Source organism: Anopheles merus, chromosome X (genome assembly GCF_017562075.2).
Source record: "Anopheles merus strain MAF chromosome X, AmerM5.1, whole genome shotgun sequence".
Taxonomy (NCBI): Eukaryota; Metazoa; Arthropoda; class Insecta; order Diptera; family Culicidae; genus Anopheles; species Anopheles merus.
The window spans coordinates 10,445,857-10,466,197 of record NC_054081.1 but is presented as its reverse complement, the minus strand read 5'-3'; the positions used below and the strand labels follow the sequence as shown (position 1 = coordinate 10,466,197).

Below are 20,341 nucleotides of genomic sequence, written 5' to 3'. Positions count from 1 at the left end.
GAGGATGGTTTGTTCTTGCAGGATGGGGAAAAATCAAAACAGTTCTTGGCGAGGTTGCAGCATACACACACACACACACACACACACACACACACACACACACACACACACACACACACACACACACACACACACACACCGGATGACCAACTGGAGCGAAATGATTGGTTCTTGTTCGCCAAAATGGATGCTGCTGGACGCCCCATCCCGTTTTGGGAAACGGAAGGGACCGGTCATACTTTTGCTGCTTTGTGCTATGATGGGAGGAATTATTAACGCGCACGGCCGAAATATGGCACTTCAGAAACATATTTCCTGCCCGCAGAGTCCCATAACAACCCAAGACAAGTGTGCCTACTTATTTTTTTATTTATATTTCTTTGATGATCAACAACCCAAACAGAAGAGCTTTGGGTCTGTGGGACGATCTTTCTTGGACAAGACTTTTGGGGAACAAAAACAACGTTTTTTGTGATTTTTTACTATCCAGATGCTCCGTAATATCCAAAGATTTCTCACCAAAAGTCCTCAATGCAGACACACAATGCAGAGATTAATCAATATCCCCCGCCAAGCGAGAAACCTTTATTGTCTGTCCCAATAACAAAAAATAAGTCATCCCCAACGCCCTGCTATGTCTACCAATGTACACTGCCTGCCAGAGCCTAGACGCTGGCGGATGCTCCATTAGCCGCCTGGAGCGCCGACAGCGCATTCAGCCCCTGCTGCAATACGGCCGAACCGCACACCTTGTACTGCCAGAGCTGCTGGTGCACCTGGAGACCGGCGGCACACGCGTCCAGCTGCTGGGTAGCCTCCTCCACCACGACCGCCACCGCCGGTTCACTCTCGGCGGGCAGGCTGGTTGCCCGATTTGCCAGTACCATCAGCACCGTCGCCTTATACTGGACGGCCTGCTCTTCCAGGGTCAATGCGCCGCCACCGTTCTGTTCCGTTTCCTGTGCCTGGAGGGGAGAGGTGTAAACATTAGGCTTATACTAGGCGCTCCTTTGCCAGACGTACCTTCCCGGTGGCCCAAACGGCCACCAAAATAACAGCGACGGACAGGAGCGCCTTGCGAACCATGGTGCGTGCTTTGCTGCGCTGAGGTGGTGTTGTTCTTGCGTTCTCTCTTTGTCTATCTCTGGCGAGAGGGTCTTGCCCTTTCTGTGTGTAATTTACAGAAGTTTCTTCAAACTTTCACCCAGCAAACACGCTCTGATCCGCAAAAGATGGGAAGAAAATGGAGGATATCCGTTAGTTTGCCGAAACGAAAGGATATCCGTCTTTCGTTTTTCTTTCTATCTCGTTTTCTTATCGCTTTTTTTGTAACTTACAGTCCCACTTTTACCCAAGAAAGCCAAACGCTGAGAGGAACCAGAGAGCAGGCGAAAAGTGTGCAGAATATGGTCGGATACCCGCAAAAGTTTATCACTGTCAGCTCTACAGCGAGATGGGGGGCGGCGTAAGTTACACCGATATCTTAGTAAGCAAATTAAGATCCGAGAGGAAGCGGCGTGTGAGATAGTTCCGCGAGCCGACCTAGACACCGGGGCGAGCGAAAAACTTAATTAAATGCCACGACTTCTTCACTGCTCGTTTATATAGCGGCTGTTTTGTCGCCTGCGCCTCTCCGCTGTGTGCACTGTTTGTCCGACCGTTTGCCAGCGCTCGTTGTTCGACGCTGAGCTGCAATATTACTGCGACACTTCAATGCCACACGTGACTGGTGTAGACACCCCGAGTAATACTCCCGGTAGGGTTAGAATCGCGGTCCATTCCATGTGAGCCGAGTTGGTATCTTCGTCATCGCTGTGGTTGTTTTTTTTTTTGTCCTGTTGGCTGAAGGCACCTCCATGTGGATACACGTACTTTACAACAGCGCTTTGTCGTTCTTCGGAGCGAACTTAAGAAGGTGTTATCAGTATCTATTGTATTAATGGTCGTCATAATTTAAACTTCGGTCGGTCGTGATATTTGCGGCAAATGGGAGGAAGTTTGTTGGCAAGGCGTGTACGTCCGTTCGCTTTTATTACCAAGTTATTGAATATAACTGTCGCATAGAGGCATCGGAGTTGTAATCGGACAATAATTGAAGTTGAGTAATTCAAGATGTCAAAAAATAGATCTCTTTCCAAATATTCTATTTTTTCGGAGGTTCAGACATGTGCTGCAATATATTTCTATAGATATGCTAAGACCTAATATGCTAATAATTTAAATAGTCGTAACATTATGTTAATTCATGCGACAAGTCTTATAATTAGTCTGAACAATCATCAACGTCCTTTTTAATAATATCCAGTTTTACAAACCATCTTCGGGATATCTTATTATTGTAAGGCTCTCCAAGGATGCAATAGGCTTATAACGATTCAAAACATACAATCACAGTAATCACAGTGATTTAAATACAAATTTTTATATGAAACTCACATTTGTATTCTAATTCCAAACTGAGAATCAATTTACAAAGGATTGTCTCTCGCGAATTGAATGGTTGTGTGAATGGTTTTGGCCTCAAAAGTTCAGCTTTGAGAAGGATTTGAGGTGTTTAAATATTCTCAGAAACGGTAATGCCTTAACTCGAATTTCAACCAATACATTCTTGGAATAGGCTAACAGACTCTGAGTTGAATGTTTATGAACTTTGGGCCACATTTTCTTGAAAAACTAATCTATTCAACTGGTCGAAGGGTTCTGAGAAAAATAAAATTTCTGACGCGTTAGTTCGAAATCTGCCTAGTTGCTGTGGCGGAAGCGTTAGTGGTTTGATCACTTTAATCGTCTGCAATGTCCCCCGCCGCTAGAGATATTGTAACAACAGATCAAATAATCAACACTGCGCTCCTGTTACCAACACGGCCGTGCCCAGTGCGGAACTGCACCACTAATCTGCCAGCAAACATTCTAATACACCCGCACACAGCCCCTGCTATCCGGGGGTCTTTCCATTGGCATCAGATAAACACCCCGGCCCGACTATATCTATTGCCGGCTGGCGAACAGTTTCCGCACAGACGAGATACGACCACTCCAACAAGCATAATGAACAGCTCACTGACGATTTTTGCCGTGCTAGCGATTGGCCTAGCGGTGGCCCAACAGGTAAGCAGTAGCATTGCGGATGATACGCACAATTTTCTTGGAAGAACTGTTCAGAACATTTTTGTGCGTTTTTTTTTTTCTCAGCCCGATGAATCGAATGTGCTCGGTGCGAGCAATATGGCAACTGTGGGCGGTGTTTCACTAGAGCAGCGCACGGTCGACCAGCAGAACCAGCGGCTAGCGTTGTCGTTTGCTCGTGCCTTCCCGGAGGAAACGCCGGCCGAATTTCAGCCGCTAGTGGTGGCCCTGTACGTGCGCTGCCAGGCGGAGCTGGACAACTGTGCCGACTTTCTGTGGGAGACGCATCTACTGCGCGAGTATCGCAACTGTGCGATGACACAGCGGCGCCTCTGCACGCAGGAGGTGCAGGAATTGCAGGCCCAGCTGAGCGTGATGGCCGATGAGGCCAATGAGCAACTAGAGCTATCGCCGGCGGAGGAAGAAGTGCTGACGCAATTAGCCGAGTAATCGATCAGAAAATCAATTGAGATTAAAATGTCACCCAAACAAAAATATTGTTTGGACAAACAAAGAAGGAATCAATTCCTCTGCACCCTAACAGTCGAATCTTAATCAAATCAAAGCATATACAATTCACTTCGAATGAAATGAACAAAAAAACTTGATTTATTGTGCAATTAATTTGCATTGTGATTTCGTATTGCGTCGAAGTAAAATAAAAATCATTAAACTGGAACTGTGTTTTTCCCTTTTCTCTAATTTGGTTGTGTGACACGATTACAGTTTTTATTTTGATTTTGATTTTTGAAAAAAATCCAGTTTCAACCGGTTTCAACCCTAAAACTATGCGTGTAATTAATTCTGTAGCCTAGCCCGATCTTCAAAGTAGTCTTGGACGACCTAAAACCTCGAATTAAAGCTGATTTAATGGTAACTACATTGTCATAGCTGTTTATTAATACAGCCTAGCAGGAATATCTTAGGCTTTGAAACTGTTGTTGGGACTAATCTCGTTCTAGTACTGGTTTTAAGCTTATTATAGGTTCCAAAATTAACCTTTATTAGAAGTTTTGGATTTATTATTCCATGACCAGTATGGGTTCATGATAGATTTCAGGACCAAAATGGGTTCATTACAGATTTCAGGCCCGGTATGGGTTCATGATAACTTCATGATTAATTCCAGGACCGGTACGAATTCATGATAGGTTCTAGGACCAGTATGGGTTCATGATAGATTCCAGGTCCGGTATGAGTTCATTCTAGATTCCAGGACCAGTATGGGTTCATGATAGATTCCAGGTCCGGTATGAGTTCATTATAGATTCCAGGACCAGTATGGATTCATGATAGGTTCCAGGACCAGTATGGGTTCATGATTGATTCCAGGACCTGTATTGGTTCATGATTGGTTCCTGGGCCGGTATGGATTCATGATATATTGCAGGGCCGGTTTAGGTTCGTAATAGGTTCCAGGACCGGTACGGGTTCATGATAGGTTCGAGGACCGATACGAGTTTACGATTGGTTCCTGAACCGATGTGAGCTCATTATAAAGTCCAGGACTGGTATGGGTTCAAAATCGGTTCGAGGAGCGATATGGATTCATGATCGGTTCCAGGATCAGTATGGGTTCATGATAGGTCCCAGGACCTGTATGGGTTCATGATAGGTTCCACGGCCGTTGTTGGCTCGTGATAGGTTCCAGAACCGATATTAGTTCATGATAGGTTCCAGGACCGGCGTGGGTTCATGATAGGTTCCAGGACCGGCATGAGTTTATGACCAATTCCAAGACTGGTATGGGTTAAGTATCCAGGACTTTTATGATTTCAGTATCCGTTCTAGAATCGGAAGGGGTCAGCATCTGTTTTATAATCGGTATAGGTCCGTGATCGGATCCAAGACCGGTATGAGTTCAGTATCAGTTTAAGGACTGGTGTAGGTTCAGTATTACTTCGAAGACCGATATGTATCCAGAACGACCGTGGGTTCCGTACCGGTTCCAGGACCAGTGTGGGTTTGGCATTAGTTCCAACACCGGTAGAAGTTGTTTTTTAATTTTAGATCTGTTTATGAGACTCATCAGCTCTTTTATTTAAATAGAGCTATAATCGGGTTAAACGGGTTAAAACTAAACAGTACGCAATAAAAACACTAGAACAAAAATAAAAACCGTTACAAATTTCAAAGTTCAAACTTGTTGCCCAGCTATGTCCGTAGGCACAGCGCACCACTGGGCACCAGTCGGAAACGTCAAACCGAACGCGTCAAAAGCAAACGTCAAAAGCGCTGCGCAAGCAAAACAACAACAAGCTGATAACAATGGACACGCACTGAATTGTGCTGGTTCGTTTGGCTCGCGAAAATAACAGTGCATCTGAATCATCTCTTTCGCGTGTGTGTGTGTGTGGTTGTGAATCCTCCAAAGAATCAAAAAAGGTGTTTCTCACCAGCCGACATCAATCAACGTAGCAAGAAAGCCTGCAGCATCATTCGCCGTAAAAAAAAACAATCACTGCTGCACCAGCGCACAGACGGACACACAATCAAACAGCAGGCTCCTAGCGTGCAGGGGGGGCGAACAACCCATCAACCGATTTGGACCGTGGGGCTGGGCGGGGCAGAGGGTGAAGCAATTCCGTCACGATGGGCAACCAGCTGGTTGCGCTGGCACCGTCGCAAATCTTCCCCGTCGAGCACTACCTCACGGGGACGTTCGAGTTTGACCTACAGTTTGAGAAGAGGTAACACGGCCAGCAAAAGAAAAATGGTTGCAAAATTAAATCGTCTGTTTTCTTGCTCCGTTCGACTGCAGTATGGGAAGCACCCGCTTCATGAAGGTGGCCAAGGTGAAGGTGGACGAGGGACCGGCCGTCGTGAAGGTGTTTGTAAGGCACGATCCCTCCCTGCCGCTCGAACAGCACCTCGAGCGCATCGAGCACATCAAGAAGCATCTTGCGAACGCGGTCAACTGCTTACCATTCCAGAAAGTGCTGGTAATTTTGTGCGGCTTGATTGTTAATCTATTTGTTTAATTTATTTTAGGATTAAGGGGATTGTTGTGCAGGAAAAGGAAGGAAAAGTATCTTGCTGGAGGAACTGTTTTTAGTTTTATATTTATTTGATTTCAGACATAAAAGGATAAATAGGTATTTGAAAAGGACATAAAAATTAGAAAATTAGAAGACGATCAGCAAAAGCACTTGCCACCAAGCGTAGTATCACAATGAAACGAATCCAACAACGAAAGCTGCATGAGCTATTTCTACAATCCAGGGCTGTTACAGCTTGCGCGGATATTGCGGAAATGAAAAATAGTCTATCAAATCGAGATTATTTTCTTTCTCTCACTCCAGAATCGAAATCGATAAACTTTTCGTTCTAGCAATCGTAACATCAACGAATTGAGTGAAACATTATCACTGTCTGGGCGATCTTCAGCTTTATTATCTGATACTCAACGTGATACAGTGTGGCAGTCAAAGTATTAATAAGCAAAATGAAAATGCTGGTTTTGTTAAAATGCTACACGATGCAAAAAATGATTGAGTACAGAGCATGCAAAATCTGACGAAGCTCATGTTCCTCCATCTGTATTCCGCTTTTCTTGGCAAAGCAAAAACCGATTTTCCTCTGGGGGAGAATGTTTGAAGAGCCTGTAGCTGCTATTTCTCCTTTAGACCACCTTGTCATGATAAGCAATGGATGGCCCAAACGTCAACCAAACCCTCGAGCGAGGAAAGAGGATGCACTTTAGAGATGGGAAAAATGATGTTTTTGTCGGAATCGATCCGTCCAAAGATCGAAATTAGAATGGGCTTCGAAGCGGAGTCGGTTTTGGCGTCTCCATAAGCATAGGCATTACTAAGACTAACTACATTTATTCGATATTTCGTGTAATCACGGTTACTGTAACCAATGGCTAGTTGATTACAACTAAGTTATTGCTATAAGCAATCCACCACAGGCCCATGATGATCGGTATAGTTCGTGATGGTCCGTATTGATAGCCGCAAAGAATCAAAATTTACTTGTAAACGATCCATTCTCATGGAGATTACCGGACTGATTTCGCTTCCGAAATTCCTTATTTCAATGCAAGAACTGATTCTCGTTCTGAAGCTAATTCCATTTCTGGAGTCAATCCTGATTCTGTTACCGGGGCAAATTGCAATTCCCAGGTTGATTCCGAAGCCGATTCCGATCGCGGAATCGATTCAAGAGCCGACTACGGAATTGGCTCTGTAAAAAAAAACACAAAATCAATCAATCACTTTTTCAATGACATCTGATCGTGAACTACAAATATCTTCTCGAAACTAATAATGACAAAATTGTTCGTATATACAAATCATATGGAAAAGAGCCTTCCGCTTAACTAGTTTGTCGTATAACAAGTGAGTCACTGGAACGGAATTAAACTCGTTAATGGGGGGTTCTACTGTACTTTCATGTGGTTGGCACAAGTGGAAAGAATTTCAAAACAGGAATTTCAAACTAAAACGCAACAATTTATTGCACTAAAGGCAAAGCAGTTATTCAGATATTAATTATCATATGCATAAAGTTAAAACCAGAATAGTATTGCTTCAAGAAAAAGTTAACGAATATAAAGGAGGTGCCTCGGACTGCGGAAGACAATCAGAAACACCGCGATTGAACACTGATAGGAGAAAAACAGGTGCCAGCCATACGGTTCGGAATCAATTCTAGAGTCGATTCCAGAGCCGTTTCCGGTGCCGATTCCTGAGTCGATTTCAGAGCCGTTTCCGGAGTTGAATTTGGAATCGATTCCGGAATCAGAATCGTCTTCGGAGTCGGAATCAACCTCGGAATCGCAATTTGCGCCGGTAACAGAATTAGTATTGACTCCGGAATTAGCTCCGGAAGGAGCATCAGCTCTTGCATTGAAATAAGAAGTTCCAGAAGCGAAATCATTCCGGGAATATACATGAGTATGGATAAAGTAAATTTTGATTCTTTGCGACTATCAATACTTAGCATCATTGGATTCAAACGCCTATTCTTATGCCAAAACCGACTCCGTTTCGCAGCCGATTCCGATTTCGGAACCAATTCCGATGCCGGATCCCATTTCGATTCCGGAATCGAATCCGGAGCCGATTCCGATTCCAGAGCCGATTCAGATTCCAGAGCCGATTCAGAATTCAGAGCCGATTCCGGAACCAATTCCAGAGCCGATTCCAGAACTGATACCAGAGCCGATTCCAACTCCGGAGCCGATTCCGGAACCGATTTCGATTCCACAGCCGATTTCGGAACCAATTCCGAAGCCGATTCCAGAACTGCTTCCCGAGCCAATTAAGGAGTCGATTCCGGAACCGATTCCGGAGCCGATTACGATTCCGGAACCGATTCTGGAACCAATTCCAGAGCCAATTCCAGAACCAATTCCGAAGCCGATTCCGAATGCTGGTTCCGGACCTACTGTCCAAAATCGATTCCAAAAAAAATCTTCTGAGTTATTCAGAATCGATTCCGACAAATTCATCATTTTCCCCATCACTACTATAAGTTGCTTTCGTATTGGCGCGGATCTCAAATGGCCTTGACGCGGATTTCGCGGTTTTAAATCGAGACTTCTGTACCAGCTCTGTTAATCAGAACGAATGACACATTGAAAATATCGAAAACCCATGTGAAAAGGTAGAAAGGAGCCAAAGGTTGCTACTGAATAGGCCTGAAGTCACAGAGGCGCATATAAGTATATTGAATTGTTTCAAAGGCTGGTCAAAATCATAAAAAACAAGCTTCTCATATAATTGAAACCAAAAAACAAAAAAAAAACAACAACGAATTAACCTTTTCTCCGCATACGCTACTCGTTCGCAGACGATGGAAAAGGCGTGCCTGATCGTGCGGCAGTACGTGAAGCACAGCCTGTACGATCGCGTCTCGACCCGCCCGTTCCTCACGCTGATCGAGAAGAAGTGGATCACGTTCCAGATACTGTGCGCGCTGCACCAGTGCCACAAGCAGCGGATCTGCCACGGCGACATCAAGCTGGAGAACATCCTGATCACCTCGTGGAACTGGGTGCTGCTGTCCGACTTTGCCTCGTTCAAGCCGACCTACCTGCCGGAGGACAACCCGGCCGACTACAGCTACTTCTTCGACACGAGCCGGCGGCGCACGTGCTACATCGCGCCGGAGCGGTTCGTGCGCTCGTCCAGCGGCGAATCGATCCAGCCGAAGGACGGGCCGCTGGTCGGCGACGGGCAGTACTGTGCCGGGCAGCTGCTGCCCGAGATGGACATCTTTTCCGCCGGTTGCGCGCTGCTCGAGCTGTGGACCGAGGGTACCGCGCCGTTCGAGTTTTCCCAGCTGCTCGCGTACCGGCGGGGCGAGGTCGACCTGGTCCGCAAGCACCTGGACGGGATCGAGAACGAGCGGCTGCGGCAGCTGGTCGAGTCGATGCTCAGTCCTGATCCGCGCGATCGCAAATCGGCCGAGCTGTACCTGGACCAGGAGCGGGGCAAGCTGTTCCCCGAGTACTTCTACGCCTTCCTGCAGTCCTACCTGCAGATGTTCTCGACCGTGCCGGTGGTGCCGCCGGACGAGAAGGTCACCCGACTGCACGGCGACATCGGCCAGATTGTGCAGATACTGACTGGAGGGGGCGGGGGTGGAGGCGGCGGAGGCGGAGGCGGAGGCGACGACGACGACCCGCCCGAACCGTCCGACGACGACGACGACGGGCTGATACTGATCACGGGCGTCATCACGTCCTGCATCCGCGGGCTCAGCTTCTGCCGGTCGAAGCTGCTCGCGCTCGAAATCCTGCAGGCGCTGGCGGAAAACACCACCTCCGAAACGATCCTCGACCGCATCCTGCCCTACATCCTCCATCTCGCGCAGGACGCAGCGCCCCGCGTCCGCGTCTGCTCGCTCAACACGCTCACCCGCTGCCTGCGGCTGGTGCGCCAGCTGCCCCGCAGCGACGCGAACGTCTTTCCCGAGTACATCCTGCCCGCGATCGCACCGCTCGCCACCGACCACTCCACCTTCGTGCGCATGACGTACGCGCGCAACATCGCAACGCTGGCCGACACCGCGGTCAGCTTTCTCGAGCAGTCGCAGCACACCTGCACCTCGGAGAACGTGCCGCCGCCGCACTACGAAACCGAGCTGAGCGCGCTGCACGAGATGCTGCACCAGACGGTGCTGTCCCTGCTGACGGACGCGCAGTCCGCCGTGAAGCAGACGCTCATGACGTCCGGCATCACGCAGCTGTGCGTGTTCTTCGGCCGGCAGAAGGCGAACGACGTCATCCTGTCGCACATGATCACCTTCCTGAACGACAAGGAGGATCGGCATCTGCGCGGCGCCTTCTTCGACTGCATCGTGGGCGTCGCGTCGTACGTCGGGTGGCACTGTGCGCCGATGCTGCTGCCGCTGCTGCAGCAGGGCCTGACCGATCCGGAGGAGTTCGTGATCGCGAAGGCGATCCACGCGACCACGCTGCTGGTGGAGCTCGGGCTGATACAGAAGCAGGGCACGATCGAGTTTATCGGCGAGTGCGCCTGCTACCTCGCCCATCCGAACCTGTGGATCCGGCACGAGGTGGTCGAGCTGGTGGCGACGGCCGCCCGCATCCTCACCGCGATCGATGTGCAGTGCAAGGTGCGGCCGTCGATTGCGCCCCACCTGCGCCTACCGCTGATCGAGCTGACCTGTCCGGAGCTGCTGCTCGACTGTCTGGTGCCGCCGGTGCCGCGCAACATCTACGACGCGGTGCTACGCTTCGGGCCGGACATTGCGCCGCTGATCGCGGTGCTGCGGGAGCGCAGGCAGGCCCGGGCGCGCCAGCAAACGCTCGTGGCCGAGCGGGAGGGCGACCGGCACCAGTCGCCGCTGCCCGACGGCGGGCAGCAGGCACCGCCCGGGATACAGCAGCTGCTGCGCCGCCTCACCACCGAGGGGCTAACGGAGCAGATCGAGGAGCAGCTGCTCGCGATGAGCGTCCATCTGATGAAGCTGCACCACTACAAGCTGGCGGAGACGCGCCACACGCAGCAACCGTCCGGCCGGATCGTGCTCGACCACTACCCGGACGTGATGGGCGAGGTGCCGCTGGCCGGCGCCGACACGCATCTCCCGCTGGCGAAAGGGGGCGCTCTCCCCGGGCGGCCAGCCGCGTCTGGCGGTGCTGGCGATGGGACGGCACCAGCGGGGGACGGGCTGGGAAAGCAGGCGGGCGGACGTACCACGCGCAAAAGCGAGTCGGACAGTGCGCAGGACTGGCAGCACATGCTGAGCGCGATCGAATCGCACACGCCCTCACCAAGCTCACCGACCGGTGGCGGCGGTGGCGGTGGCGATTTAACCGTCGCCGGCACGGCCGTTCTGCCTGCACCGCCGCCGGTCGCCGCCACCGGGGCCACCGTGCCGATGGCCACGATCGCGGCCGCCCTGCCGCCGACCGTGCATCACCACCATCATCATGCGACGCCGACCACCTCGAGCCTGGTGGAGTACAGCCTGCCGGAGCGCACCACCGGCCACCAGGAGCGGCTGTCCGACTGTCGGCTCGAGATGGAGGCGCTCGTCGCGAAGCTGCGCACCCGCTTCGCCACCTACCAGCGGCAGCGGGAGCTGCGCGAGTCGACCAGCGCCGGGCCGGCCCTGCCGGCCGGCTGGCGCCTGTCCGGCACGCTCGTGGCCCACCTGGCCGAGCACAAGGCGGCCGTCGCCCGGATGGCAGCGCTCAAGCCGCACGCCGGCTCGCTGTTCGCGAGCGCCTCCATCGACGGCACGGTGCGGCTGTGGGACTGCAACAAGCTGGACGGGCAGCAGTCGGTCAACCGGTCGCGCCAGTCGTACCACGCCAACACGCCGCTGCACGCGGTCGCCGCCTGCGACGCCGGCCAATCGCTGGCGGTGGCGGGCAAGGACGGCACGCTGCTGCTGCTCAAGATCGACACCAACTCGAGCAAGATGGCGCTGCAGCAGGCGCGCCACTTCGAGGCGGACACGCGCTACACGTCCGCCTCCAGCTCGACGGGCGAGCTCGGCCCGGACGACGGGCCGGTGGTCGAGATGCACCCCCTCGACCAGGGCGCCCAGAGCGTGATCGTGTACGCGACGCTGTACGGTGCGCTCGTCGGCTGGGACATCCGCATGCCGGACTACGCCTGGCGGCTGCAGAGCGACCTGCGCAGCGGCGTCATCACCACGTTCTGCATCGATCCGTCCAGCTCGTGGCTGACGGTGGGGACGAGCAGCGGCCGCCACGTGTGCTGGGATTTGCGCTTCCAGCTGCCGATAGCGGAGATCAAGCATCCGCACGATGCGCGCATCCGGCGCGTCTCGCACCATCCGACCGAATCGTCCTGGCTCGTGTCGGCCTCGCAGGGCAACAGCGAGGTGTACGTGTGGAACATCGAGACTGGCCACCGGCAGCAGGCGTACTGGGCTAGCGCGAGCCCACCGCTCTCCAACAGCAACGCGTCCTCGCACTCGGTCTGCGCGCTGCTGCCCGGCGTGAACGATGGCAACCCGTTCCTGCTGACCGGCGGGACCGATCAGCGCCTGCGCTACTGGGATCCGGTCAACATCGAAAACTGTGCGCTGGTTGTGCCGTCCGCCCGGGACTACGCCCCACTCAACGTCACGTACGAGTGAGTATTGCTCTCGATGGTTACGGTTACTGCCAGTGCTGCAAAATGTCACTGTCAATGTTATAAAAAAAAAAAAACCACACTGAAACAAAATCCATATCAGCGTCACGTATTCAGTTGTGATAATCAGCGGTGATACTCAAAACGATTGCTGTGACCAATGCATGCTTCGTGACATTTTTGCAAAATGTTCAGTGATAAGTTCTGCAAAATGTCACTGACATAGTTATGAAACATTCCGGCCGAAACAAAATCATGTCAGTGTCACGTACTCAATTGTCACGTACAATCAGAGATGATACTCAAAACTCAATTGGTGTGACCATTGTATGCTTGGTGACGGTTTGCGACCATCGCATCAGTCAGTCACTATGTCATGACTTTTTTTTACTGTGAACTGATGCAAAATGTCACTGACATAGTCATGACAAATTCCGACTGAAACAAAATCATGTCAGTGTCACGAACACTGCTGTGATGATCAGCGGTGAGACTCAATCAGTTGTTGGGACCTTCACATGCTTGGTGACGCGTTGTGCAACCAACTCTTGGTCAGTCACTTGGTCGCGACATTTTCCGTCGGTGATCATCCCGACAGTCATGGGAAATATGCGATGCGTCTGAGTGGTTCCAACAATCAAAGCAGACAGAGCGAGAAAGAATACACATTTTGTTGGTTTTGACCACACGCCAAGAATATTCCAAGAATGTCGTGATTATCACCAAACAGAAAATGTTGTGACCGGGTGAGTGACGAAGAGTTGGGTGCTACAAAAAATGTCACCAAGCATGTGATAGGTCCATCAACTGTTTGAGTCTTAGCTTTAATCATCTCAGTTGTGTACGTCAGCTGATTTGAGCTTCGTTTCAGTCATGAGTGTTGGTGACTGAAACATTGGCATTTGGCAGTACTGTTCACAGCCAGAAAAAAAAAACAATGCTAATGCGTGCGCCGGCATTAAGCTCAGCTTGTGATTCAGAGTATAGGGTTAGCCTCAAACATTCGCATGTCGCATTCGGCATGTCATGACGCTCATTCATTGAGTATCAGCAATGAGCATCACGCTACCACGGATATTATCATTGTATTCGTTGGTGAACATCTCGTGATGCTCATGACATTTTGCAGCACTGACTGAATACCTATCCTTTCTGATTATGTTCTAGTGCTTTGCTCTAGTGTTTACTTTTACTTAATTAGAGTATTACAAAATGCCTAGCTAGAGTTACAGAATAAGTGAAGGGTAAACCAGAAAGTATAAACACTATTTAAAAAGAAGGCGAAAATTAAAATTTGCTCCAGAAACTGAATGTTTATGCGATAAACCATGTTTATGTCCAGAATTGTCCAGAACCAATTCTCGAAAAAATATTTAAAAAAAAATAACGATGCGTGAGAACCTCATCGGAGGCGTCAGGTCAGGTCTGTGTATCTAAATTGGGTTCTTAAATGTCGAAGTATATGTGTCGTATTGTGCATAGACGCTTATATTTAACTTTTGTGGAATTGCCGGCGAATCAATGTCGCCGTGGAGTCGTCTCCGACGGTTTACACATTTTTCAGTTTACTTTTTGTAATTTTTTGGATGATTACTGCGCTATTTTAGATGAAAGTTATTACCCGATATCTTGCGTTTTTTCGCAATTTTATGTATTCAGAGGCAACAAAAAGAGCATTACCTCCGCATTATGTTCTTTATTCCATTCCATTTCTTTAATTATTTTTATTTGTAGATCACGCCTAATCGACGGCACGAAAGTAATCTCCGAGATACACTGCAACAACAACAGCAATAACAACAACAACAATAGCAACGTGCAAATCAACAACAACAACAGCAACAACAGCAGCAATACCAACGCAAACCAGACCAGTGCAGGGCAAAGTGGCGGAACGGCCGGCAGCAATGCGAACACACCGGGTGGCGGCAGTGCAGGGGCGACTCCCGGTGGCCCAGGGTCCGGTGCCGGCGGGTCCGGTGAGCGGAGCGGCCGGCAGCCGGACGATGACCATCGGGTGGGGCCGGAAATGCCCGCCCACGGGCATAACGACGTGATCAGCGATCTGCTGATGTGCCGCTCGGCGAAGCAAACGTTCATCGCGTCCAGCAGCCGGGACGGCGTGATCAAGCTGTGGAAGTGAGCGCCGGAAGTCGTCGGTAGTCTGCCGATGGTGTACGGTTAAAAAGGGAAGTAGTATTAAGCCTTATTAACGTTTCTTTCGCTCACAGGTGATCATCATCAGCGCGTGGGTAGTGGGGTTTGTTGTTGCGGACAGGGTAAATGTGCGATTCTTTTTCCTTTTTTTTGTTATGTTTTGTGGCTGCGAACCACGCGCAAGAAGAATCGCACATTTGCAATTCCCCTCCATTTCGTTTCTAATCATTTTTCCTATTTTTCGTTTTATTTTTTGCTTTATGATCTGTTATTGCATTACTCATACTCTATTGTGCTGAGATTAATCTCTTTCTGTTGTGATTTCGGGAGCGAACGTTCGCTAGTGGTATTTTGCTAGAGGATACTGCACCACTGTGTGTATCTTGCATGTTAAAGTTATTCAACTCAGGATGCTATTATCCTACCAATATAAAGTTAAGAATTACTTACATCAATGTGCTACATACTTTTTTTTACTTACAACAAACGTCCGTAGATATCACATCGACATGAAGATAATTTCGTTGAGCATTGGTAAAGATCTTCATGCAATGTACAGCGTGTATAAATAATAAGTAAAACGTTTGCAACATTTACAAAAAAAACTGTAGTACTGCAAGTCAAACATGGAATTGGACCTTCATCTTGCACAAAAGAGCGTTATGTTATGTATGATGAGAATACATCCTTCACGTCCTAGACAAAAAATCAAAAATTGCAGATGAGAGTGTAAAGAAACTTCGTTTAGAACACTTTCGTTTTTTTCTGAAAACCCATTGCAGTAAGGGTCGTGTTTGTGCTTCATGGCATGCGATTTAATCGCTCGTGGTGTTAAACGCTTTTTCGTATAATATTGTGATTATTTGGATGAAATCGAATTCGGCGTCCGACGAAATCAAACATTTGTGATTCCGTCGTACGACTAAATTGCACGTCCCACGTTATCGGTCAAATCCCATATCCCATTTGACATGGCATTCCGATAAAATCGCATCAGATGCAGCACAGACACGGCCCGGAGTGTTCGTAGCTATATGTTTAGTAGCGGTAGAATTCAAATTAGATCAGAATTAGATATCACTGCCTGGCCATTCATTTCCAGTTTTTGTAACCAGATAGCTGGCGTGCTATTCAAACATTACTTTTTTTATAAAAGATTATCTACAAAGCTCCCTTGCGCCATCAGTTTTTTGTGTAATGATTTTAGACGACTAACTTCTGTGATATTATCATGCAAAAATTCAAGCAAATAATCTACAAATTTCATGACTTTCGCAAAGCATGGATATGGAAGCATGGACGAATGATCTTCATTACTCTAAGTCGTGATGTCCATTAAAGTATCATCGATTGCTTCATCTGAAATAGTATCCTCGATATTAAATGTATCACCTTACACTTCACAAAGTTGATGATATCATCATCGATGTAAACCATTCTTGTAATCCAAGCTGGATTGTTAATTTTATCGTAAAGATCTTCTTCTAGCCATGTTCCAGCCAGTGTCTTCGCATGTACTACAGCTGTTAAATCCGCTCGACGTTCACTCGATCATTAAAAAAAGCATCATTACATTTCTTACGACTCGTACTTCTACGAATTTTAAATCGTAGATGAACCAAGCGGCTACCAACCATTCAATGTTTTGTTGCAAAGATATTTTCTTTAACCATTCCTCAAACTGTCTCGCTTGATTGTTTTGAATTACAATAATCAACCGGAAGCTCTTCCCTGCTCGGCTGCGATCGTGGTTTTGCAGCAGTATTAGTACACCACCAACACCATCTCCACAGGCTACACGCTGAAGCGACCTTGGCCGCTACGATAGAGGCCGTCGATGACAGCTGATAACGGCGGCCGTATCCGTACAGGCGGCTAAAGAACACGAACCGTGAAGTAGGAGAGAAGGTGAGAGAAAGATGATCGTGAGAATGGAGAGAGGACAAGGTGGATGATCGAAAGAGCTAACGGGCGATGGCGGTAAAAAGATGAAGGGGATTCTGGTGTCGGTGCTTGGCTAGAACAGAAGTGTAGAGAATTAAAATAAAAAGTTTGGTGTTGGGGATCATAAAAATTCGTATTTTATTCAGTATAATTAGTTCTAACCGTTTCATCTGGTGACAGCGGTGGGATGCGAAAACACAGCCCTTCAGCAGCAGGAACGGCTCACCAGCTACCAGCAACCTTCCATTAATCCAATCCGTGCTGTCTTTCCTTCATGACGTTCCGGGGGGATGCGAAAACACAACCCTTCAGCAACACACGCTTGGTTCAACGCTTCACATGCACACGCTTCAGTCCAACTCTGGAATAGTAATAATAGTAATATAATCCTTGCCAAACCAATCAGGATCTTAAAGTTGGCTTACATTCGCTTCCCGCTGCTGAAGAATTCAGAAATAAAGTGCTTTATCCAACAACGGAAACGTCTGCATATTCCAAGTTTTTCGATTCCATGTTGAGTTTTGTGCATTAAGATGTTCCTTATTCCAAAGATGTTTGCGAATCAAAAATGTTTATAACATCGAAATGCTTGAAAAAACTTATTCATTTCTGAACATTCTGAATTGGATTCTGAACTCGTCATTAACTGGACAATGAAATAAAAAGCAAATCTGTGATACGCGAGTTCCTAGGGATAACTACGATCAATGTCGATCAAAACAATACGCCAGAGTAATGTTCTGTTTTTAGTTTGAATGCTTCGATGATTATCATTTCATTTGAATTAACTCAGAAAGTAAAGAAATCTCAGATAGCGAACACTTACTGTACCTTAAATGTTGTCCCGATAGTCGATAGTGCATCCTTCTGCTCATGAGCATCTTGGACATACGGAAGATACGCTGTATGCTCGCTTGAATCGCCAGACTTAGGTATCTTACCTTAGCTTTAACAATACACCATCACGCGACGTAGGTTTCTGAGCGTAGGTGCAATTAATAATTCAAGACGTAACATATTTATACACGACCGGGAGGGATTATTACCCAATCCATCAGTATGCGCAGCGTACGCGTGCTTTTCGCGAGTTCCCGCGCTGGTTGCGTCACATACCAACCCCCCCCCCCCCCCCTGCCTAACGATAGACACCTTTAGAACGAACAACAATACTCGGTTCTTTTTGTTTTTTTATGCATATTCCCTTCTAATGCCGCCATCCAGCTGTCATCTAGAAGACGGTGCAAAAGCCACTACGCACTTGCAATTAGAATCCGATCCGGCCCGATCTAATGAAGTGTCTCGTTCCTGGCGTGCCAGAATTTATGGCCCGATAGGGGCTTACATCGTGAATCATAATGGTTGACACCTCTTCTAGCAGATCGGGATTTTTTTTTTCAGGTTGGGTTTTTAGGCCGGGCCGCCTCAGGGCACATTCCCCGGGGGATTTTATTTCCTGGTGCAGACATTCCGGGAACTACCGAATGTTTTATGTGGTACTTGCTGGTTCTTTCACGTTCCCGATTTCGCATGCCAAGCAGGGGCGACCGTTTGAGCTTGGAATGAGACAGCTCGGATGCGACGGATGGCTAGCCGATCGTGTGACAGATTGAGGGTATCGGGGAGTCTTAGCGGTAACAGTACTAGAAGGCTCCTAAACTCAACCAACTCAACCTATCGAACTCGGAGGTCCTTGATGTACCTGCTGTTATTATTGTTATTATTAATTTTTATTTTATTTTATTTTAATTTTTTTATTATTTTATTTTATTTTATTTTTTTTTATTTTATTTTATTAATTTTAACTATCATTATTATTTCTAGTGTAATTGTTTAAAATATTAATATTATTATTATTATTACTATTATTATTATTATAATTATTATTGTTATTATTATTATTATTATTATTATTATTATTAGTATTATTATTATTATTATTATTATTATTGTTATTATTATTATTATGATTAAGTCTTTATTCAATGGACTAATTATGTGCTCTCTGGAGCGAACCCACAACTCTGATTCGACTGCGGATATTTTTAGTTCGATTCCGACTCCGGCGAAATGGTCGCCTTGAGTCGTAGTAGTCTGAGTCGCAGTCACTCGGACGACTCCAGACGACTGCGACTTCGGAAGATTCCAGACGACTCCGGTCGACTCTGTACGATTCCGAGCGACTATTTAAGACTCGGGGCGACTACGGACAAATCCGGATGATTCCGAACGACTCTGGACGACTCTAGATGATACCAGGCGACGATTCCAGACGACTTCAAACAACGCTGGACGACTCGGGCGACTAGGGACGATTCTGATGATGATGATGATGATTTCAAACGACTCCGGACGACTTCGGATGATATCAGACGACTTCAGACAATTCCAGACGATTCCAACCGACTCTGGCCGATTCCTAGCGACTCTGGACGACTCAGATCGACTCTGGACGACACCGGGCGACTCCGGGTGATTTAAAACGGCTCCGGATAATGCTGGGCGGACCTACCTTCCGGAGTCGGATCTGAGATGACTCCGGTTTTTGGTCAACTTTACCCATCACAGTTGGACAGTTATAGTCTTGATCAATGTTATTGAGTTTAACATTATCTTAGGTTCTACATTCCTAGCGAGGAACACACTCTACTATACCCAGGCGGGAATTCGGTCTTTAAAGGACTTTAGTGTCGCATTAAAATCGAGACATTCGTAGACTAAACAAATGCTCTCCACATTGAAATTGATAGGATCACCTGAGCCATAAATGATTCTACGGCCTGGAACATTAAGCAGAAGGCGCGCATTGCCGTCCAGTCATCGGAGTAGGGCTGGCCTGTGTAGATGTTCCCCGTTAGGATATCTCCAACAAACATTTGTTGCACTATGCAACGCCTTTCGCTTAGCTTTTTATAACCCTAGAAGTTTTAGGCGTGTTTTGTAGGATGAATATAGACTGCCTGGTTGCCATGGGAGAAGACGCAACGCGTAACGGGTGAGTCTGCGCTGTATTGATTGTTCAGATGTAATGTCTTCCAAACAAGCTGACAGACCTTCACACACATTGGGTCTCATAAATCTCTAAAATCACTCGTTGAACCAATCCTTAGAGCCTGGAGTTTCGTGTTTCGTGACATGGATGATTCCAAGATCCGGGAATTCGGTCAATATTTTAGCTGTACCCAGTTGGGCAAGCTCTACTAAATACCAGGACCCGACATTTTTCGACACCCAACTGCAGATGATGGGATGCAGATTTATACCGGAACCTAACATCCACGGATGCCCTCGTGGCCGCACGCTCAGTCCGCTTACCGTTAAATCCGCCAACTGAGCCAGCGGGGGCCCCTTGGTTTCTTCCGCACCTGGCCTGACCTTGACCGACCTTAGCGTATCGATCGTTCCAACCGATCAGCGGCAGACGTCGACCATTCGGTCCAACTACCAAAACTCTAATAAACATCCTTTCACCTGTCCCTTAAGCGGCCTGCCCACTGCTGCCCAACAAATAACGCGGGCTTCGCATTAAT

The 20,341-nt window shown here is 48.1% G+C and overlaps 3 protein-coding genes across 3 annotated transcripts; 2 read left to right on the top strand and 1 right to left on the bottom strand.

The window, feature by feature from the left end:
- Positions 1-553: 553 nt before the first annotated feature.
- LOC121592263 lies at positions 554-1,595 on the bottom strand. The gene is made up of 3 exons (XM_041913663.1): positions 1,338-1,595; positions 1,024-1,218; positions 554-965 (listed from the first exon to the last, which is right to left on the bottom strand). Exons 2-3 carry the CDS (start codon positions 1,084-1,086, stop codon positions 666-668), a joined length of 363 nt encoding a protein of 120 aa, XP_041769597.1. The 5' UTR covers positions 1,087-1,218; positions 1,338-1,595; the 3' UTR covers positions 554-665.
- Positions 1,596-3,003: 1,408 nt separating this feature from the next.
- On the top strand, positions 3,004-3,818 carry LOC121592740. Its single transcript, XM_041914482.1, has 2 exons — positions 3,004-3,108; positions 3,193-3,818. Exons 1-2 carry the CDS (start codon positions 3,049-3,051, stop codon positions 3,574-3,576), a joined length of 444 nt encoding a protein of 147 aa, XP_041770416.1. The 5' UTR covers positions 3,004-3,048; the 3' UTR covers positions 3,577-3,818.
- A 1,556-nt stretch (positions 3,819-5,374) lies between these two features.
- LOC121594225 (phosphoinositide 3-kinase regulatory subunit 4) lies at positions 5,375-15,319 on the top strand. The gene is made up of 4 exons (XM_041917283.1): positions 5,375-5,816; positions 5,888-6,068; positions 8,926-12,713; positions 14,448-15,319. The coding sequence occupies exons 1-4, from the start codon at positions 5,719-5,721 to the stop codon at positions 14,854-14,856; spliced, it is 4,476 nt and encodes a 1,491-aa protein (XP_041773217.1). The 5' UTR covers positions 5,375-5,718; the 3' UTR covers positions 14,857-15,319.
- The last annotated feature ends 5,022 nt before the right edge of the window (positions 15,320-20,341 follow it).

Excerpts from the sequence above, each read along its gene's own strand:
- LOC121592263 (XM_041913663.1), bottom strand. The coding sequence starts at position 1,086 with ATGGTTCGCAAGGCGCTCCTGTCCGTCGCTGTTATTTTGGTGGCCGTT. Across the intron at positions 966-1,023 it reads CCGTTTGGGCCACCGGGAAG|GCACAGGAAACGGAACAGAA; the intron begins GTACGTCTGGCA and ends TCTCCCCTCCAG.
- LOC121592740 (XM_041914482.1), top strand. The coding sequence starts at position 3,049 with ATGAACAGCTCACTGACGATTTTTGCCGTGCTAGCGATTGGCCTAGCG. Across the intron at positions 3,109-3,192 it reads GCCTAGCGGTGGCCCAACAG|CCCGATGAATCGAATGTGCT; the intron begins GTAAGCAGTAGC and ends TTTTTTTCTCAG.
- LOC121594225 (XM_041917283.1), top strand. The coding sequence starts at position 5,719 with ATGGGCAACCAGCTGGTTGCGCTGGCACCGTCGCAAATCTTCCCCGTC. Across the intron at positions 5,817-5,887 it reads GACCTACAGTTTGAGAAGAG|TATGGGAAGCACCCGCTTCA; the intron begins GTAACACGGCCA and ends GTTCGACTGCAG. Across the intron at positions 6,069-8,925 it reads TACCATTCCAGAAAGTGCTG|ACGATGGAAAAGGCGTGCCT; the intron begins GTAATTTTGTGC and ends ACTCGTTCGCAG.